The 21,617-nt window shown below is 47.8% G+C and overlaps 2 protein-coding genes across 12 annotated transcripts in view; one reads left to right on the top strand and one right to left on the bottom strand.

The window, feature by feature from the left end:
• Window positions 1-21,617, bottom strand: part of KATNIP (katanin interacting protein) — a 233,399-nt gene that overhangs the window by 52,128 nt on the left and 159,654 nt on the right. For all 9 annotated transcript variants that reach the window (XM_015125838.3, XM_015125837.3, XM_077985648.1 and 6 more), the window contains 2 exons: window positions 19,839-20,054; window positions 7,532-7,669 (listed from right to left, as the gene is read on the bottom strand). In XM_015125838.3, the coding sequence (XP_014981324.3) occupies window positions 7,532-7,669; window positions 19,839-20,054 (354 nt within the window). The remainder of the gene's footprint in view (window positions 1-7,531; window positions 7,670-19,838; window positions 20,055-21,617) is intronic.
• LOC144337950 (uncharacterized) overlaps window positions 10,283-21,617 on the top strand; it is a 48,957-nt gene continuing 37,622 nt past the window's right edge. The window contains exons 1-3 of one of the 3 annotated variants that reach the window (XM_077985706.1): window positions 10,283-10,471; window positions 10,725-10,940; window positions 17,754-17,785. In XM_077985706.1, coding sequence (XP_077841832.1) covers window positions 10,360-10,471; window positions 10,725-10,940; window positions 17,754-17,785 — 360 coding nt within the window. In that variant the 5' untranslated portion in view covers window positions 10,283-10,359. The remainder of the gene's footprint in view (window positions 10,472-10,724; window positions 10,941-17,753; window positions 17,786-21,617) is intronic. The other 2 variants (XR_013411614.1, XR_013411613.1) reach the window with 2 other exon arrangements.

Below are 21,617 nucleotides of genomic sequence, written 5' to 3'. Positions count from 1 at the left end.
GTTCTTAGAGAAAAAGAAAAAGTACCTAGGTCGGGTATGATTTTCTATCTTCCCTGGTGATTTTTCCCTCTTTCAGAGGCAGAACTTCAATTTCCCATTGAAAATCCAGCCTTCTCTTCATTTCACCTCATGTGGATAATGTGGGCCCACCCCAGGTAGCAATGCAGGTCTGACCAATAATAAGCGCTAGATTGCAGCTTTCATGAGGACAGTCTCTTTCTGCGGGGGCTGCTGAAATAAACATGAACCTGATGCCACTGGGGGCTACCACGTGGAACCTGAAGATGAGGCCAGCACAGAGGGGAAGAGAGCTGAGTGATGGAGGGAGGCAGATTCCTGATGACATCATGTGAAATCCTGGATGCCGCCATACCTAAAGCCAGCCACCCAGCGTCTTCTCTTACATGAGCCAAAGACTTCTATTTTGTGCTTAACCCAGTTTTAATTGGGTTTTCTGTCTTTTGCTACCAAGAGAATCCTGGCTGATAAAACAGCCCTTCTACTGAGAACTCCAATCAACAGGCTCAGCTACTGAGTCAGTCCTGGCCAAGGCTGGCAGGAGGCAGGTGGGAAGCTCCACCCTCCAGGCGATCTGTGATTTCTCCTGCTGTGCCAGTCAGCACCTACACCTGGGTGAGCAGCCCTCCCCTGCCCAGACATCTGCCTACTTCCAGTTGCAGCCTGCCCACCTGGTCTGCACAGCACAGGACATGGGTCTCAGCTTCCATGCTGGCTCTGCATCCACTTTCATTCTCTCTAGGAGCAGAGCCTGGCTCTGAATCCCCATGTTCTTGTGGGGCTGCTCTCTTTAAAGGCTGAATGTGGCTGGGCCCAGTGGTTCCTGCCTGTAAATCCTAGCATTTTGGGAGGCTGAGGCAAGTGGTCACTTGAGGTCAGGAGTTCGAGACCAGCCTGGCCAACATGGCAAAACCCGTCTCTACTGAAAATATGAAAATTAGCTGGGCATGGTGGCGCGTGCCTGTAGTCCCAGCTACTCAGGAGGTTGAGGCAGGAGAACTGCTTGAACCCAGGGGGTGGAGTTTGCAGCGAACTGAGATCGGGCCACTGCACTCCAGCCTGGGTGACAAAGCGAGACTCTGCCTCTAAATAAATAAACAAATAAATACATAAAGGCTGAATTCTCTGTTCACTTCTCCTTCCCCTGCTGGCTGGGGACCCACTTTAAGGCTGACCCTCTTGGAAGTCTCATGGCTACCATGTCTGTACCTACCTGAGTGAGGACTCTGCCCACAGACTGTACTCACTGCATCCCACCCAACGGAAAGCACCCTCTGGCCATTGGCAGTGGCCTAGACCAAGCCTGAGGTCCACAGCTCAGGAAGCTTCCCACGCAATGGGGTCAGTCCCCTTTTCACCAGTTGCCCTGCTAAGATCCCCAGCATACTTCCTGGACCCCACAGTGCCCAAACCCTGTCATGGGGCAGAGCCATCAGGCCACACTGACTCGGGTGACCAAATGAAGGTGACATCTTTGACTTCCGAGTCATTGCAATGCTTGGTCTTGGTTTGTATCAGATCCAAACAAACCAAGTGTAAAAGAAACAATTTTGAGAGAATTAGGAATGTTTAAACATGAAGTGGGTATCAGAGCATGATAATTAATTATGGCCATGCACGATAGTGCCATCAAGGTTACAGAAAAATAAACAAACAAATGTCTTTTTCTGTTAGAGATGTATACTGAAGGATTTATGAGTGAAATAGTGTGATAACTACAATTTGCTTTCAAATGTTAGGGGGATACGTGAAACAACAATAGCAGAATGTTGGTAATTATTGAAGCAGGTGATGGATACACTCCTCATTACTAAACTAATCCCTTCACTTTTACATTCATTCAAAAACTTCTTCCCAGAAAAAGGCATTGCTGAAAATGCAAATAGTCATAGGATGAGTTGAGTCTACCCAAAGGGTACCCCAAGAGCACTGACACCCTCATCCAAGCCACCACCATCTTCAGCTAGGCTGTTCTTAGCTAGACTATGTCTTGAGCCTCCTCTCTCTGGGCTCCCTCTGCCCCCTGATCCATTCTCCAAATCAACCAGAGTAGTCTTTTAAATTCCTCAATCAGGACCAGGCGCGGTGGCTCACACCTGTAATCCCAGCACTTTGGGAAGCTGAGGCGGGAGGATGACTTGAGGCCAAGAGTTTGAGACCTGCCTATCTCTGCAAAAAATAAAAAAAAACTAGCTGTGGTGGTGTGCACACCTGGGGTCCCAGCTACTTGGGAGGCTGAGGTGGGAGGAACACTTGAACCCAGGAGGTCAAGGCTGCAGTGAGCCATGATCACGCCACTGCGCTCCAGCCTGGGCAACAGAGAGAGACTATCTAGAAAAACAAACAAACAAACAAACAAACATCATCCATCAGATCATGTCACCCTGCTCACAAGCCTCCGGCAATGACACTAACAACTGACCCTTGTACAGAGGGCGGGAGGCCAGGAACGACTCGAGCACTTTACATGCATTCACTGGACATTTTCTAGATAACGCTGAGGCATAGAGATGTGAGGTAACCTGCCCCAGGCCACATGGTCTCAGATGGGCTGGCTCTGACCATACTATATTCTGCCTGTCTCCGAATCAGATCCAAACCTGCTGGCCCACAGGATCTTGTCCCCACCTCCCTCTGGGACCTCCCATGACACTCCTTGTTCCCCATGCTCCAGCCACTTGGCGAAACCACAGTCCTTGAACTCCTGCCGCAGGGCCTTTGCTCCTGCTATGCCCTGCGGGGAATGCCCTTCCCACAGATGCCCCATGGATGCTCCTGGTCATCACTGAGCTCGGGGAAGGACTCTGGCCACCTGGCTCTAAGCAGCCCAGCCTCCTCCTCCCTGTGGCCCTCATTCACTGTCCTGTGTTATTGTCATGGATGGTGGCAGGGGTGGGGATGGTACTGGGATGAAACTGTTCCATTTCAGATCATCAGACATTAGATTCTCATAAGGAGCGTACAGCATAGACCCTTCACATGTGCAGTTCCCAATAGGGTTTCCATGCCTGTGAGAATCTCATGCCACTGCCGATCTGACAGGAGGCAGAGCCCAGGTGGTCATGCTGGCTCATCCGGGGCTTACCTCCTGCTATGCGGCCTGGTTCCTAACAGGCCTCAGACTGGTACTGGTTTGTGGCCCGGGAGCTGGGGACCCCTGGCCTAGACCACATTACATGTCACAGAAATATGCCCCTGGAGAAATGTAGCATTTATTTTTCAAAAACAATTTAACGAGTGCCTTTCTGTATATGAAATATACCCTGGGTGCCCGTCCTGCCTGGATGCTCACTGCTGTCCCACTTCCTGGTGTGACCAGGCTGGAGGCGGCACTTGCGTGGTGACGCTGTGGGTGATGATGGGGATGGTGTGCTTATCTGTACTGTCACACATAACTAATATGACTATTATAAAGGCAAACAGATGGAGCACGGAGAGCTGCTGGAAGCCCACTTTTTGGATGAGTTATTACCTACTATAGAAGGGAGACTATCGGTTTCTTCCTCCCAACAGATGCCACTCTGCAGGAGAACCAGTGCCGTGAAAAACCAGAGAAAGACAAAGTGGACCTCAAATTCCCCTCCCCGGCTTTGTCTCTTACCACCTGCTAGCTGGGCAAGTCACTTAATCTGGGGAACACCAGAAGATATGACACACATAGTAGCACATCCTCCTGAGCCCACGGCAGACGTGGCTGATCAATCATCGCACCCTTTCCTCGATGAACCAGAAAGAAGGTTCCAGATCTTTCTCAGGACGGCACTCCAGCAAGCTGTTTCCCATCAGCGTTGGCAAAAGAGACACAGCCTATTTGCCATCTGGGATCTCACTGTCCTAAGTTCTGGCTTCTTCGTCTGTAAGATGGGAAATACCACTACCTGCCTCATAGGATCACTGGGGGTTAATTGAGATGATTCATTTGTTCAGTTATTCATTCATGCATTGAATATTTACTGAGTGCCCACAGGGTGCCTATACGTGCCTGATACCTACGGCACTGAATAAATGGCAGCTGTCACAAGTAGAGGCATCTGTTTGCTGCCTTCTGTGCACTGCTGCGGCGGCAGTGCAGCCTCCACGTCCTCACTTCGCCTCTCCCATCCCTCTCCTCTGGCCCAGCTGACGCTTACAGCATCACCAAGTGAGGGGGGAAGGAGCCCGTAAATGCTAGCGTGAGGATTTCACAGGCAGCACATTTCCCAATAAAAGAGACTCCCCTTTTTCTAATCCCTTCCTTTCTTCCGTTCTAAATAAGCCCTGGTTGGATTAGCTGCCCACATTTAACTTTTCTTCTTCAGATTCCCATACACAAAACACTGTATTAACAAGCCACGTCTACCAGGCCAAGCTATATTTCCTCTAAACTCTCATTTTATCTCCTCTAAAACACACAGTAATAGCATCCTCTGGAGAATATTAAATCAAACCAACCTGCAGCTGCATTTGTTTGCGCTTTTCTGCTCCTGGTAAATTCTGGCAACAGATGGGTGTGTGTTACATAAGTGGTGCCCGGCAGGAGCCGCAGTCCTCCACACTCCAGCCTGGGTGCGGAAAGACCTCGGCTCTCAAATCCCTGCAGCCAACAGCTCCCCCACGCACCCGTGACGACACCCCAAGCTCCTGAGGGACTCTTAAGACCCTATGCCATTTTAGACAATTCTATAAGCACAAGGAAGGCTGAGCATAGGTTAAAGAACAAAGGCAGGCCCTGGCCAAAAGGGATGAAGCTTATCTTTGTTGTAATCCTGCACATAAAATCTGCTTTCCTTGCCCTGAGATATATATTCAGTGACAGGGCCGAGCTGCAGGGCACAGGCCTGGGCAGCTGGCATTGTTCCATTGCCCATTCCAGAAGAGGGTGCTGATGGCCACCAGCCAGGAAGCACTGAGTGGGACTTGGAATGAGAGGACCCGGCCCCAGATGCTCGCAGTGTGCAGTGACTATGTGGGCTGGGGCTGCATTCCGGGGTCTGAGGGCCAGCCTCTGAGCACACAAGAGGCCAGGGCTGGCAAGTGGAGAAGGCGGGTCTGACAAGCCCAGAGAAATTTCCACAAGTTCCCAATGGCTTGGCCTTCTTTTTTTCAAGTTTAAACTTCAGGTGTTTGTTTAAAAACAAACAAGCAAACAAACAACCTCAAAGATCAGAAATGAGAGAAAGCTCTGGGCAGCACTGTGTGTACACACAGCTGGCCGGGGCTGCCTGTCCTGTTAGTTTCCTGAAGCGCGGTGCCTCACAACTGACAGGTGCTCGGGACGTGATCACTAGGTGGATGGACAGCTGGTGGGTGGCAGAACTAGCAAGAAGCAGCTCAGGAAGGGAGGATCGGAAGGAGGGAAGGAGGGAAGGAGGGAGGGAAGAGGGGAGGACTGCCTCTCTAGGACTAGGTTCCCAGCTCTGCCTCCAACCTGCCATGTGGTCTTGTGCAAGCCACCTAGACTCTCCTATCCTCTCATCTGGATATCAGTAAGGATAACACAGCTGCTTATGGATTATTAGGAACATGAGCTCATTCATTCATTCATTCATTCATCCATTCATTCATTCATCCATCAACCACGTATTTCTCCTTTCACTAGGGCGGGAGTGGAAATGACTCGGGGTGGAGACGTCTCTTAAGGGGTCCATGGTGGCCTGGGAAAGTAGCCATAAATTCCGGTCAGGAGATGGTGGAACATGTTCATGAGGTCCCAGAGAAGTGCAAGGGGCAGGGGGCAGGGGGCAGGGTCGGCTTCCTGGAGAAAGTGACGTCTGGGTTTCCAGGAATATGAGGCAGAGATGGGCATTCTGAGTTGAGTGAGATGTGGGTGTGAGGGGCAGGGATAAAGGTATCACTGCCATGGTCAGGGGGTGGAAAGCCAGGGCAGCCTACATTCTGACAGGAGAGAGGCAGGGCCCAGCGTGAGGGGATTAGGAGGCTCTGATGTCACACTCAGGGGGTTGACCTTGATCCTCTGGGCCAAGGGGAGGCTCTGAGGGTTTGAAGCAGCAATGATGTGTGACTGGATCTCCCTGGAGGCTGCTGGAGACAGACTGGGTTGGGCCTAGGACCAGTGAGAGCGATTAGGAGGCTATGTTCTTTCACACCTCCATGCCTGTGAACAGGCAGGGCCCTCCATCCAGGATACACTTTCTCCTTTCCTGCCTCGGCTGACTGCCATTGTCCTTTGCCACCACAGCTCAGGCGTGTGTTCCTTCAAGAACCTTCCCTGATCTCTCCCAGCCTGAGGCGGGCTCCTTTCTCCACACTACGCACAGTCTGGGGCAGGCTAGCTCAAAAAGAAGAGTTTTGTTTGAATTGCATGGTGGTTTAAAAAGAACTTAAATTAGCTACTGACATTTACAAATAAGGAAGGCTCATGTCAAAACTCAAGATATCCAGCTCTCTGGGCATGTTGGGAAGATCTGGCAGAACTGGCTGGTATTCTACAAAGCAACCCTTAGTTGAAGCTGAAAAGTACCCTTCCCTTTCCCTAGGGTATGGGCTTGCCAGTCTGCCAGAGTCCTCACCACTCCCTAATGTCTCTAGCAAGACTGAAGGTGACGCTCCATTCCTATTTATAATCTCACTTGAACGATTGCTTCCCTTACAGATTTGAAAGGAAAGTACAACTCTTGCCCCTATGTCTACCATAAGAGGGGCAGATAGGCCAAGAGAATTCCTGTCCTTCCTCACTATTTAGTTCCCTGATGGAACTATGAGTGCATGAAAAACAGCCCAGAGAAGGAAGGAAAGGGTGTGGGCACAGGCAGCAGCATGAGGGTAGATAGTGTGAGGTTAGAAAGGAGGGTGTGGATCCTGCAACCGGAGGTGGTAGGTCCAAAGGTAGCAAGTTATCTCAATTGATCACAGTCAGTTACAGAACTAACTCCTTTTTCCATTCTATCGCCGCTTCTCATTACTGTACTTGACTAGTCTTTAAAAAAATAAAAAATAGAACCAGAGGGGCACAACAGCCAGAGGTCAAGGGCCTGGCTAGTCACAGTGAGATCCACAGAACAGGAAGACTGGGATGCCTGGGAGCTGGCTGGACCTGCAGAATCTCAGGCCCTGCCCCAGACCTGCTGAATTAGAACCTGCATTTTAGCAAGATCCCACGGATGAGTCAGTGCAAGTTAACATTTGAGAAGTGAAGGCTACGAGAAAGGGCCTGGAGTCCGAATGCAGGCGTTCACATTCTCACTCTGACACTGACTGGCTATGTGACTTGGGGCAAGTTACATAATCTCTCTGTGTCTGTGTTTCCTTATCTGTAAAACTGAGTCTCAGCTTGTATTTTTCCAGTTCCCCCAAGGGTGGCCTGATACCACCTCCCAACGCCAGCAGCCGGAAGCTCTGTCCCTGGGGGCTATGAGAATGCAGTGTGAACCTGCCACCAGGCTCCTGCTGCACACGCAAGGCCAGCAGGGCCTCCATGTATCCATTTTGCAACTTTAGGAACCAGGCTATTGGCAAACTGCTAAGCGTTTCCATCAACCCAGTGCCCAGTGGGGAACCAGCGCCTGTTACTTACGCCATCAGCAGTCCAGTAATTCTGAACCTTGATCTTGGCCAGACTGAAGTCCCCCAGCTGTCTTGTGTTTCGAATAACAAAAAACAGCTGGAGAGGCGGGCGGAAGGGGCAGGTCCACGGGGAGGAGTCTTTCTCGTCCTAGAAGGCCAGCAAGAGAGGGAAATCATTAGGCACATTTCTGCCTCTCCCCAAAGTAAAATGGCAGTGGCTCTTTGGCTCACGAAAACCAGGAGAGGCCTGGTGAGGGCTTAGGGCAGGCAGCCAGGCCACCCCATTGCCATCACCCAGGCTGGGGACTCAGATCACCCTGTCTGGACGGCACTTCACAGCAGGCTACTGACCCCGTCCCACCCCCTGCACAAAGCTGCCACACGGACCCCTCTGATCTGCCAACCAGATGGAATTTAAAATGCAGCGGGCTTTATTTTAATCAACTTAATCGGCTTTGAGGAGAGCTCTGGGGGAGGGGAAAGACGCTAGAGAGAAGGACAGGACACTATTTGATTAACCTGGCAAACAGAGCCTTTGATTTTCTTTTGTAAAACACTGCCGAATTTTAAAATTTTTTAAATAGAAAAGAAAGAAAGCCACTGGCTCAGGCGTTGGCTGGGCCAGGGCCAGGGCACTGAGCCCTGGGATTTATTCTGTTCCTTTCTGGGTTTCCAAGCTTGGAGGCTTCAGTTTGCAGACTCCCCCTGACGGAGGCCCCAGGGGCAGGTGAACAGGGACGCCTTGCTGTCATTCTCATTCGCACTGACAAAATTGCATGTCATGAGTGCTTTGGGTGCCGATGGAAAAAGCTAAACTGGGGGACTTTTCTCAGCCCCAGCCACCTTTTCTTGGCTTTCTGCAATACCTATTCACTCTCCATTGGGACAAAACTCACAGCTGCTCCCAAACGTGTCCACGCTGGCTTGACCTGGTGCCTTGGCACAGGGTGGGCCTCTGCTTGCTTGCAATTCTCGCAATTCTCTTCCTAACCTTCTCAATCTGGGGAATTCAGCAAATCCAAGTGCCCTTGGCTCCTTGCAGTCCCCGAGCTTGGTGCCTACCTCGGGGTCCCACGATCATCTTTTTTCACATCCATGTCATGCCCTCATTCAGCCGTGAGCTCAAGGGAAGGGGTCGTGTCTAGTTATTCCAGAACCCTAGGCTTTTAGCAGTTTCTTGGCACATGGAAGATGCCAAAAAAAAAGAAAACACACATCTTTGTGTAATAAATAAATGACTAAGTGAATGCATAAATGGAGTGTGCCTCCTAACATCTGCCCTTTCATTAAAGCTTTAGGGAGGAGACTGTAGGCCAGGCGCGATGGCTCACATCTCTAATCCCAGCACTTTGGGAAGCAGATGGATCACCTGAGGTCAGGAGTTCAAGACCAGCCTCTCCAACTTGACAAAACCCTGTTCTCTACTAATAATACAAAAATTAGTTGGGCGTGGTGGGGCATGCCTGTAATCCCAGCAACTCAGGAGGCTGAGGCAGGAGAACAGCTTGAACTCGTGAGGTGGATGTTGCAGTGAGCCGAGATTGTGTCACTGAACTCCAAACTCCATCTCCAAAAAAAACCCAAAAAACAAACAAACAGAGAACAGACTGTAAGCTTTGTTTGGTTCATGCAATGTTAAAAAAAAACAAACAAACAAACACACACAAATTCATTGCCAACATTTAAAAATGGGGAGATTCAGAGAGGTGCAGTGGCTCATACCTTTAATCCCAGTGATCTGGGAGGCTGAGGCAGGAGGATCGTTTGAGGCCAGGAGTTAGAGACCTGTCTAAGTAATATAGAGAGACCTTGTCTCTACAAAAAAAATTTTTTTAATTAGCAGGGTATGGCAGTATTTGCCTATAGTTCTGGCTACTCGGGAGACTGAAGTGGGCGGATCGCTTGAGCCCAGGAGTTTGGTACCACTGCACTCTAGCCTGGGCAACACAGTGAGACCTTGTCTCTAAGAAAAAAGGAAAAATATGAGGGCCGGGTGCAGTGGCTCACACCTGTAATCCCAGCACTTTGGGAGGCCGAGGCGGGTGGATCATTTGAGGTCAGGAGTTCAAGACTAGCCTGGCCAATGTAGTGAAACCCTGTCTCTACTAAAAGAAAAAAAAAAATACAAAATTTAGCCGGGCATGGTGGCGGGCCTGTAATTCCAGCTACTGGAGAGGCTGAGGCAGGGGAATCACTTGAACCTGGAAGGTGGAGGTTGCAGGAAGCCAAGATCGCACCACTGCACTCCAGCCTGGGTGATGGAGTGAGACTCTGTCTCAAAAATAGGTGGTGGTGGAATGGGGAGATTTCTCCAAACAGCCAGATTTCCGGCGCCTCTGCAGACTCAGAAAACATGGCAGCTCAGGAGCCCTGATGGCCGTTTCCTGGAGCCAAGAGTGTGCAGCCCCTGAAGCCCGCCATTCCCCAGGGCTCCACGGTCCCCACCACTCCCTACTGCTTCACATCCACCTCGCTTCCCTCTTCTGCCTCTGCCTGGCCCCTGTAGGCATTGAGTCTGTGGTCCTTGTTTAGGGCAGCAGCAGCAAGTCCCATCTGCCAATAAGCAACCTCCGCGGGCCTGACACTGGCTGACTTGTCCCTTTTATCTCAAAGGGGCATCGCCCTGCATTTGAGAACATCTCGACAGACTCCCCGCCACCAGGAACGTGCCTGCTACTTGACAGAGCCAGGGAGGGAGGATTGGCTGATCTGGGGTTTGATCAGCCCCCAGGAGATGGGAGGCCCAGGCTCCAGCTGCGGTGGAGGACAAAGGGGGCTTGTTTCGGTGACAATGGTGCCTTTCAGGAGGGAGGAGGTGGCTTTTGTTAAGGGGGAACGATGAGTTCAAGGGGTTCTGACTTATTCTGGCAAGTTTCTCCAGCTCTACAAGAACTTCTAGTGCTCTGGGCAGCTGCGAGGGGTCAAGAAACCACATCCCCAAATCCAGCGGGTGAGTCTCATTCCTTTGCTGAGTGGGGGCCTAAAATGGGTCACTGTGGCTGCCTGACAAAGGAAGAGACTGATGGCTGACCCTTAGATGTGGGCTAGGGGACTGTAATTGATTTCCCTTCACATTTCTGTCAGCAGGAGGAGTAACAGGAGGCCTAAGTGGGAATTGTGGTGTTCAAAGTCAAAGAACATTAACCTGAGGATAACTCTGGGCCTCATTAGCACCCCAGCCTTCTGATGTTTTCTCTCCACAGACAGGATCTCAGAGAGAAAGGCTTATGGGAAGCTGCCCAGGACTGACCTGGCACATGCTGGGAAAACCCCTCGGTGCCAGGGCAGGAGGCAGAGCATCTGCGGCTCCTCCCTCCCCATCACAGGGGGTAAGGAATACAGCAGAACGGGAATCGGGCGCCTTCATGCTGCTGTTACTGCCCTTGGTTCTGGCTTCTTTCACTTGGAAACCCCAGGAGGTGGGCATTGCTGTAATGCATGTGCTACTGACCAAAACAGGCCAAAGCTCAGCGAGGGGTGGGATCGCCTAAGGTTGCTCAATGCCTACGTGGTGGAGTGAGGATCTGAACCTCCATCTTTCATGCATTAATTCATTCTGTCTCTGGATTCCCCTGAGGCAGACCCTGAGGCAAGGATCCATGTGTAAGTAGCTTATTTAGACAGAGCAGAAAATATCAATGGGAGAGTGAAGAAGTGAGACAAGGCAGGGAAGGTGGCTCATAAAGGGTATGTTATGAAGACAGCTGCTCCTGTGGGCAACTAGAGCTTAATCCCCCCAGGGAATCTGGAAGCCAGGGTGGAACAGGCGTCAGAGTGACTGCACCAACAGGGCCAGGGAGCTGGGGTATTTATACCCCAACTTCCACCAATGTTGGTTGAGTGCTGCTCCTGGGGGTTCTCTATTTCTCTCTGTATGGGTGGTAAAGTAGGCCCTGGAGGCCAAAAAAAGAATCCTCCAGGAAAGAAATCTCAATGCTGCCATTCAGAAAAGCAGTCAGCATGCCCTGAAGTGCTAGGGCAAAAGGGTGGAAGCAGGCACGGACACATCTACTCCATAACTTGTCCAACAAACACTGTACAGGGTCCCTCCTGGGGGACCGATGCTGAGCCAGACACGGGGCATGTGCAAGGGAACCTGACCCACCAGGTCCTAGTAGCTCTGTGCTATGAGGGAAGGCAAACAGGTAATGTTTCCAAGAAAAAAAAAAATCAAGCAGGGACACATTCTAGGAAAAAAATAAGAGAGAATTATTCATGGCCCATGGAACAGCTATTTTAGAAGGGATGGTTAGAGAAGGCTTCTCTGAGGAGGTAACTTTCTAACTCCTAAACCAAACGTGCCTTTTTAACTCCAGCATTAACATAACACTGAATAGTAACCCGCAGGGAGATAGCGTGCTGCCCTCAGAAGTAGCTCCAATTTAATAAATTATTGCATTAAAAAGGAACAAACTATTGACACACACAACAATATGGAAGGATGTCAAGGGCATTACACTGAGTAAAAAAACCTCAGAAAGGTTACCGACTTTAGTAATGATATAAATGCTATATAAACGGTATGATTCCATTTACATAGCATTCTTGAAATGACAAAATGTATGTAGAGGAACAAATCAGTGGTTTCCATTGTCAGGACTGGGCTTGGGGAAGTAGGGCTGTACAGGAGGAGCCCAAGGGAACTCCTCGGTGGTGATGGAACTGGTCTGAATCTCGATGTCTGTATCTTTAGAAAGAAATCTATATATGTGATAAAATTGCATAGAACCATATACATGTACACACAAGTGAGTGTATGAAGGTCTGTACATTATACCAATGTCAAGGTCCTGGTTTTGATTATGTACTACAGTTACATAGGATTTACCACTGGGGGAAACTGGGTAAAGGTGTATAAGATTTCTCTGTTCTTTTTTTTCAAAATGGAGATATAATTCACATAGCATAAAATTCGCCATTTTAAAGCGTTCAGTTCAGTGGTGTTCACAAGGTTCAGTACATTCACAAGGTTGTGCAACCATTACCATTCTCTTCTTCTAGTACATTTTCACCACCCTCAAAAGATACCCATGTTCATTAGCAGTCTCTCCCCATTCCTGCCTCTCCCAGCCCCTGGCAATGACTAATCTACTTTCTGTCTTCAGATTTGCCTATTCTGGACATTTCACATAAATGAAATTATACAACACAGCCTTCTGTGTCTGGCTTCTTTCACTTGGCATAATGTTTTCAAGATTCATCCAGGTTGTAGCATGTAGCAATACTTCTTTCCTTTTTAGGGCTGAATAATATTCCATTTTGTGGAAATACTACATTTTCTTTATTCATTCATTGATGGACATCTGGCTGTTTCTACTACTTTTTGGCTATTCTGAATAATGCTGCTATGAACATGCATGTACAAGTTTTTTGTTGTTTTTTTTTAAATAAACGTATGTTTTTAGTTATCTTGGGTATATACCTAGGAATGGAATCGCTAGGTCATGGGTAACCCTACATTTACCTTTTTGAGAAACTGTTAAGTTGTTTTCCACAGGGGCTGAGCCATTTTACATTTCCACAAGCAAAGAATGAAGGTTCCAATTTCTCCACATGCTCATCAATACTTATTTTCTCTCTCTTTTTTTTTTTTTTTTAAAAAATACAGCTATCCTAGTGTTTGTGAAGTGATATCTCATTGTGGTTTTGATTTGCATTTCCCTAACAACTTATGATGTTAAGTATCTTTAATGTGCTCACCAGCCATTTGTACATCTTTTTTGGAGAAATGTCTATTCAAAGTCATTTGGCCATATTTTAATTGGGTTGTTCATCTTTTTGTCATTAGGGTTTTTTTTTCTTTGTATATTCTGAATATTAGACCCTTATCAGATATACGATTTGCAGATATTTTCTCCTTTTTGTAGGCTGTATTTTTACTTTCTTGATAGTGTCATCTGAGGGAAAAATGTTTTTAATTTTGATGAAGTCTGATTTATCTTTTTCCTTTTTTTGGTTGCTTGTGCTTTGGATGTCATAGCTAATACTTCATTGACAAATTCAAGGCTATCAAGATTTACACCTTTGTCTTCTAAGAGTTTCAAAGTTTTAGCTCTTACATTCAGGTCATTGATCCATTGAGTTAGTTTTGCATAAGGCATATGGTGGAAATCTACCTTCATCTTTTCGCATGTGGAAATGCATTTGTCCCAAGGCCATTTTTTGAATGACTATGCTTTTCCCATCGAACTGTCTTGGTATCCTTGTTGGAATCAATTGACTATAAATCCATGGGTTTACTTCTGGATGCTCAATTCTATTTCATTGATCTATATGTCTATCCTATGCCAGTACCATGCAGTCTTTATCACTGTAGAGTTGGTAGTATGCTTTGAAATTGAAGTGTGAGTTCTACTTTATTCTTTTTCAATAATATTTCAGCGCTCTGAGTCCTCTGAAATTCCCTATAAATTGTAGAATCAACTTGTCAACTTGTACAAAGAAGTCAGCTGAGATTCTGATAGCAATTTTGCTGAATCTGTAGGTCATTTTGGGAAAGTATTACCATCTTGACAATGTTAAGTCTTCTGATCCATGAACATGGGATGCTTTTCCAGTTTCTTAGATCTTAGATTTCTTTCAACAATGTTTTGTAGTTTTCAGAGTATACATTTTGTACTTCTTTTGTTAAATGTATTCCTAAGTATTTTATTCTTTTGATGCTATTGTAAACATAATTGTTTCTTAATTTCATTTTCCCTTGTAATCCTTTTTACTTCTGTAAGGTCAATAGCAATGTTCTCTCTATCATTCTTGATTTTAGTAATTTTAATCTTCTCCCCCATCATTTTTTGGTTAGTCTAGCTAAAGGTTTGCCAATTTGCTAATCCTCTCAAAGAACCAACTTCTGATTTCATTGACTTTCTCTATTGTTCTTCTGTTTTCTGTACTATTTTACAACTTCCTGTGAGTCTAAAATTATCTCCAAATAAAAAGTTTAAAAATTGTAAGCTTAAACAACAACAACAAAAAAAACTGTAAGCTATGTTTCCGTTTAAAAAAACAAAAATAATATGTATGGCACATTTTTATGTATTGGGGATATAGTGTAAACAGGACAGACAAGAATTTTCAGCTAAACTGGGGAGACATAATATACATGTAAACAAGATCATTTCTTACAGTGAGATGTGCTCTGAAGAAATGAAAAATGGTGATGTGATAGTGACCAGGGTGTGAGGGAACAGGACTCCTCCAGATCGTTGGGTGAGGGAAAGTCTTGCTGAGAACGTGATATTAGGGCTGAAATCTGAATGTGGAGAAGCAACGTGAAAAGCTGGAGGAAGAGGGTTTTGGAGAGGTAGGAATGAGGTTGGTGGGTTGGAAGAAGAGAGGGCAGGCCCAAGGCTGCTGGAGCCTGGGTGTGAAGCAGGGGTGTGTGAAGCAGGCAGAGGGGGAAGTGGAGGCCTGTTCACAGAGAGTCTCTAGGCCATGGGAAAGCACCTGGGCTTTATTTCCAAGGGTAACCAGAAGTCACAGTGGACATGTTTTAAGTAGGAGAAGGGCACAATCATATATATATATACACACACACACACATACACACACACACACACACACTCACATATATATATATATATACACATACACATAAATATACATACACATACATGTTAATTTTTTTTAATTAATTTTTTTTTGGTAGAGGTAGGGTCTCACTATGTTGCCCAGGCTGGTGTCAAACTCCTGGCCTCAAATGATCTTCCTGCTTTGACTTCCCAAAGTGCTGGGATTATAGGTGTGAGCCACTGTGCCCAAATGTACCATCCCCATGATTCAATTATCTCCACCTGGCCCTGCCTTTGACAAGTGGGTATTTTTACAATTCAAGATGAGATTTGGGTGGGGACACAGTCAAACCACATCAATCCCCAATACATGAAAAGTGTAATATGTATGTGTATGTATACACACACACACACACACATACATATTATTATTATTATTATTTTTACTTTTTATTTGGAAATAATTCTAGACTCATAGGAAATCCATAATATCCTAGGGCAGTCAAGGAAGATTGTGGTACATCTAAGCCAACAGCAATGCTGGTTACTGAACAAGAAATACTGGAGGAAGAAGTGATGTGGGGAAGAGGGCAGGGGAATCAAAACTTAAGTTTTAAATCTCTAAACTTAAGTTTTAAATGGGCTGGGTATGGTGGCTGATGCCTGTAATCCCAGTGCTTTGGAAGGCCAAGGCAGGAGGATTGCTTGAGGTCAGGAGATCGAGATTAGCCTGGGCCACATAGTGAGACCCTATCTCTACAAAAAATATAAAAAATTAACCAAGTGTGGTAGTGTGTGCCTGTAGTTCCAGCTTCTTGAGAGGCTGAAGTGGGAGGGTGGCTGAGCCCAGGAGGTCGAGGCTGCAGTGAGCAATGACTGCACCACTGCTCTCCAGCCTGCGCGACAGAACAAGGCCCTGTCTCTAAAAATAAGAATAATAATAACGAAGTCTGAGATGGCCAGGAGAGATCCAAGAGATGTCAAGCAGGAAGTTGACATTCACGTCAGAAACTCAGAGGGGCAGGCAGGGCTGGGTGTCTAAATCTGGAGTCATCTTGAGGCCTTGGGCTGGGATGCAGCCAGTAAGAGACACGGTGCGGGCACAGAAGGGAGGAGTTTCCATAGAGGCTGGGGCACTCCCACATTTTTTGAATGCCCCAATTCACCTCCACTGAAGCCTTTTCTCTTTCAAGCCCAGCCTCTGCTTCTAGGTACCTCGGCTGTCGGGTGGGCTCCATTAGCCATGCTCTACGGCCTGAGGCAAGTGCGTCTTCCTCACTGCATCTTGTTTTTTCTCATTGATGAAATGGGGAGAGTCATCCCAAGGTTCATGTGAGGGTTAAACGAGGCGATGCACCAGGCTATGGCTGCCACACGCTGGTGCAATTAGATGGTTCTGAGAGGCAGTGTGCTCCGGTAGCCCCGGGCCTGGGACCCAGGATGCAGGGAAGCCCCGCATCAGGGAAGAAGGGGGAATCCAGCGTTCCTGCAGATGAGCCCAGAGACCCAGCAGCCCAGGGTGACACAGCTGCCTCATGTCCCAATCGCAGGGCCAAAAAACAAAAACCTCAAATCCACCAAAACTGTGGGTCATCACATGGCAAAGCGCCCCGGTCTCTGCTAAACAGAAGAAAGGGAGAGCAATCATCAGAATTGGTCCCCATCAAATCCAACGATGCTTTTTATTGTCCCTAGTGTGCTCTGTTCTGGAGAGCAGGCTTCCAAAATGCCACTGCTTTCCGCAAGAGCGGGGTAGGGGAGGGGTGGCGAGGGCTGGCCCAAGTCCCAGCAGCAAGCATGGGAGCCTAAAGACTTGAATCTGGAGGCAGCACAGGGATAGGCCAGGCCACAGCGCCCAGGCGGCCGTTATCCACAGCTCAGGGACTGCATCTTTCGAGGGCTGAGATCACAGAGCTGCTGATCTAGAAGGGGACTCAGACCTACCCAGTCCAAGCCTGGGGACAGCTGTTGCTTCTTAGCTCTGTAGCATCCAGCTTTCTTTTAGTGGCGATCTTGAATTTCTTAATTTTTATTTTTATTTGTGACATACATTACACATTTTCTAAGCAATCTTGAACTCCTTCAGGGAGAATCCCCTCCTGGGATTGGTGGAACAGGTTTGTCCATCAGCCTTCCTTTCCTGAGACTATTTCCAGCAGAGGCTGGTGAGGACAAACCAACCAGCCAACCGACACTGCCGAGGCATCTCAATCACGGTTGTTGTATGAACTAAGGGATTGCGGCTTTATCCTTTTCTCCATCTCCCCTTCTCATTTTGTTCCCTTCTCTGAAAGCAGCCCCCAACCTTGAGTTATGACCCAGTTTAGGATGTAAGTTAGTCATGGTTTTGGATGCCATGGAAGTGACCACTCACACAAAGGCCAAAACAGTCAACTCTCTAAGTAGGACAGCACAGTCTCCCCCAGAACCTCAAGTCCAAAGAGAAGAATCTTTCCAGAAGAATCTCACATCCTCCTGTTTATCTCCCACCCCCAAAAGAAGACCACACCCGTGGTGGCCAGCATTCCAGGATGCTCCCTAAAACCCCAACTTTCCCACAAAGCCCATCCTCTCCCGGCCTGCATGGCAGTGAGTACACTAGCTACTCAAAAGACTTGAAACACACTTACTTTTTAAACATGTGCTAACTGAGCTGGACTTGGTTTCTGCTGCTGGAAATCTAAGAATCCTAAAAGATGATTGACCCAATCTCCCATTTTTCAGCAGGCAGAAAAATCCACTCTCAGAGAAGGCAGGTAAGTTGCCGAGGCCAGAGTCAAGACCAGAATCTGGGTCTCTAGAACCAGACATTTCAAACACCCCTTTTCTTGTTTCCTCTTCTTTAAAATGGGAATAACACTAACTACTTTTCCCAGTGGTATTAATACTATTAATAATAATAACAATAACAGCAAAGGCTGGGCATGCTGGCTCATGTCCGTAATCCCAGCACTTTGGGAGGCCGAGGTGGGAGGATCACTGGAGGCCAGGGAAACCAGCCCAGGCAACATAGTGAGACCCCGTCTCTATAAAAAATTTTACAAAATTAGCCAGATGTGGTGTTGTGTGCCTCTAGTCCCAGCTATTTAGGAGGCTGAGGCAGGAGGACAGTTTGAAACCAGGAGTTCGAGGCTGCAGTGAGCTATGATCACGCAATAACAACATCTTCTCAGGTCTCTGAGGAGATAATTATGAACAAAGCTGAGGCCCAGCATAGCAAAGATGATGTGGCTGGCTACTCTGGCTCAGTTTAGCTCACAGTCTCTTGTGTCCAACTTGCAAGTTGCAGGAAGAAAAAAATGCCAGTACCCTGCCCCATCTTTCTTTTTGTAAATTCTGTTGTTTGTTTGTTTGTTTGTTTGTTTATCGAGACAGAGTCCTGCTCTGTCGCTCAGGCTGGAGTGTAATGGCACGATCATGGCTCACTGCAACCTCCCCTCCCAGGTTCAAGCGACTCTCCTGCCTCAGCTCAAGTAGCTGGGACTACAGGTGTGTGCCCCAACGCCTGGCTAATTTTTGTATTTTTCGTAGAGACAGGATTTCGCCATGTTGGCCAGGCTGGTCTTGAACTCCAGGCCTCAGGTGATCCGCCCACCTCAGCCTCCGAAAGTGCTGGGATTACAGGTGTTGGCCACTGTACCTAGTACAGTGTACAGGTGTTGGATATTTAAAGGAAAGAAACATTTAACGTTTGTGGAGTGTGCACCTCACGACCTAGGGCAGCAGGGTCCTGAGGGAGTGTGGGCAAGGGTCCTGGCCCAGGCTGCCCGATATGAACTTGGCTCCACTACCTTCCAGCTGCATGACCTTGGCCAAGTCAATGCCCTTCTCCAAGCTGTAGTTTCTTCAACTACAAAGAACAACCATTAACCTTAATGACTCCTGAGGTCCAGTGTTTGATGGTGACTGGAAAACTGCAAGGTGGATAAAAGAAGGTGAATTGGCTCCCCCAAGAAATACCCACAGAGCAGGGGCTGGGAAACAGCTTAGGGAGAGAGTGTCTGGGGCCTCTGCCAGCACCGCTCCCTCAGGCTCCTCTCCAACTTTGCCCAAATGAATAACTCTGGTAGATTTATTTAATTTTTTGTTTTTTGAGACAGTCTCATTCTGTCACCCAGAGTGCAGTGGTGCAATCTTGGCTTACTGCAATCTCGGCTTACTGCAACCTCTGCCTCCTGGGTTTAAGTGATTCCCCTGCCTCAGCCTCCAGAAGTAGCTGGGATTACAGGCATGTGCCACCACGCCTGGCTAATTTTTGTATTATTAGTAGAGATGGAGTTTCACCATGTTGGCCAGGCTGGTCTCGAACTCCTGACTTCAAGTGATCCACCCGCCTCGGCCTCCCAAAGTGCTGGGATTACGGGTGTGAGCCACCATACCCGGCCTATTTTTGGTTGTTTTTAGAGACAGGGTCTCACCCTGTTGCTCAGGTTGGAGTGCAGTGGTACAATCACAGCTCACTGCAGCCTCAATCTCCCTGTGCTCAGGAGATCCTCCCACCTCAGCCTTCCAAGTAGCTGGAACTACAGGCATGAGCTATGATGCCTGGCTAATGTTTTGTGTTTTTTGTAGAGACAGAATTTTGCCTTGTTGCCCAGGCTTCTTGTTGTCTTGAACTCCTGACCTCAAATGATCCGCCTGCCTCAGCCTCCCAAAGTGCTGGGATTACAGGTGTGAGCCTCCGTACCTGGCCAGATTTTGTTGTTCTTCTCCTCCCTCCACTCATACCCTTAACACAGATTTATCAAGGGCAGAGAAAATGCATGGGAATACACAGCCAAGAAGCAATCCAGTGTCCCCTCTACTCACAGCTAAGTTCCTGTTGACGAGGCGGCCCAGCTCCCCAGGTGTGGCTGTGTTCCGGATATCCACATCGTGGGGGGACACATAAAGCTTTGTGTCATTCAGGTCAAAGAACTCGACTTCTGTGAGACCCACCCACCACGAGTTGCCCCAGTTGGACAGGATCTCCATGGTCACGTAGATGGCATCTTTGATCTCGTCTGCCCTTGTTCTCTGTTTGTCCTTAAAGAAGAGAAAAATAACACCAAAGGATTAAGTCATGACAGGCTTGAATTTGGCTCTACCTCTGCTACCACTGCCTTCAAAAAGTTAGTTAACCTTCAGTGTCTCAGTCTCTCCATCTGTACAATGAGGATAAGAATAGCACCCACTACCTATGGTTATTCCCATGATCAAATGAATTCATACTGTAAAGCATTCAAAAGAGAGTCGCTGTGTAACTGGCACTCTGTGAGCATTCTGTTTGAGAGTTTAGAAATACATAAAAATGTCTAAAAAGCATTGAATTCTGCCTAAGCACGCACATCTCTCCCCCACTACTCAGTGTTCGGTACCCAGAAGCTTGTCACGACATCTGCTCAACTGAGTAGGTGTTACAGGCTGAGGCTGGGCATGGGGGCTCACGCCTGTAATCCCAGCACTTTGAGAGGCCAAATTGGGAGGATTCCTTGAGGCCAGGAGTTCAAGATCAGCCTGAGCAACAAAGTGAGATCCTGTCTTTACAAAATTTTTTTTTTTTTTAAATGAGCTGGGCACAGCAGCACATGCCTGTAGTCCCAGCTACATAGGAGGCTGAGGCAGGAGGATTGTTTGAGCCCAGGTGGTTGAGGCTGCAGTGAGCTGTGTTCGCACCACTTCACTCCTGGGTGAAAGACCTAGTCTCAAAAAAACCAAAAAAACAAAAAAAAGGTTATAGGCTGAATTTAGCCCTTTCAAATTCATCTGTTGAAACCCTAATCCCCAGTACCTCAGAATATGACTGTATTGGAAATAAGGCCTTTAAATAGGTGATTAAATTGAAATGAGGCTGGGGGGAGGGTGGGCAGGCACTAATCCAATCTAGCTGGTGTCCTTGTAAGAGGAAAGTTGGACAAACAGAGAGACACATCAAGGATGCACACACAGAAAAAGGCCATATGAGGGCAAAGCAAGAAGACAGCTGTCTGTAAGCCAAAGAGAGAGGCCTCAGAACAAACCAAACCTGCCAACACCTTGATCTCGGACTTCCAGCCTCCGAAATTGTGAGAAAAGAAATCTCTGTTGTTGAAGCCACCCCATGTATGGTATTTTGTTATGGCGGCCCTAGAGGACTGATATAGTAGGAAACATGGCCCCCTGGCCTTGGACAAGTCACTTGACATCCCTCGGCCTGGCTGGGGAAGATGACATGACACCATCTATGTGATAATCCTGTCACAGACGTTAAACAGGATATCAATACCTAAGAAGGCCCTATCATGAGCCCCGGCCCTGGGTGCGCTCCGTAAGTGTCTGTTTCTTTCTGTTTCTCTCCTTCATTGGTTTTAATGCCTGCCTCCTTCCTGCGTCGGCTGTCTGCTCTGAGAGCCTGCGTGAATGCCATCAATAAACGGCCACCCTTCGGAATGGCTTCCTGAGGCCCTCCGGGGCTGACTGCAGCACTGGTCGCCACGGATCAGTCACTCACAAAATGGTGCATTCCCCGCGTGCACATGCCCTCTGTTAATTAGCACGGGTAATCTGCAATGGTTCTGTGAGCAGGGAGCCGAGCAAATGAACAGCAACTGTTCCCCACTTACTTTTTTA

The sequence above is a fragment of the Macaca mulatta genome, chromosome 20, assembly GCF_049350105.2.
Source record: "Macaca mulatta isolate MMU2019108-1 chromosome 20, T2T-MMU8v2.0, whole genome shotgun sequence".
NCBI classification, from domain to species: Eukaryota; Metazoa; Chordata; class Mammalia; order Primates; family Cercopithecidae; genus Macaca; species Macaca mulatta.
The sequence above is the reverse complement of the archived record's forward strand: the minus strand, read 5'-3'. Positions and strand labels throughout refer to the sequence as shown.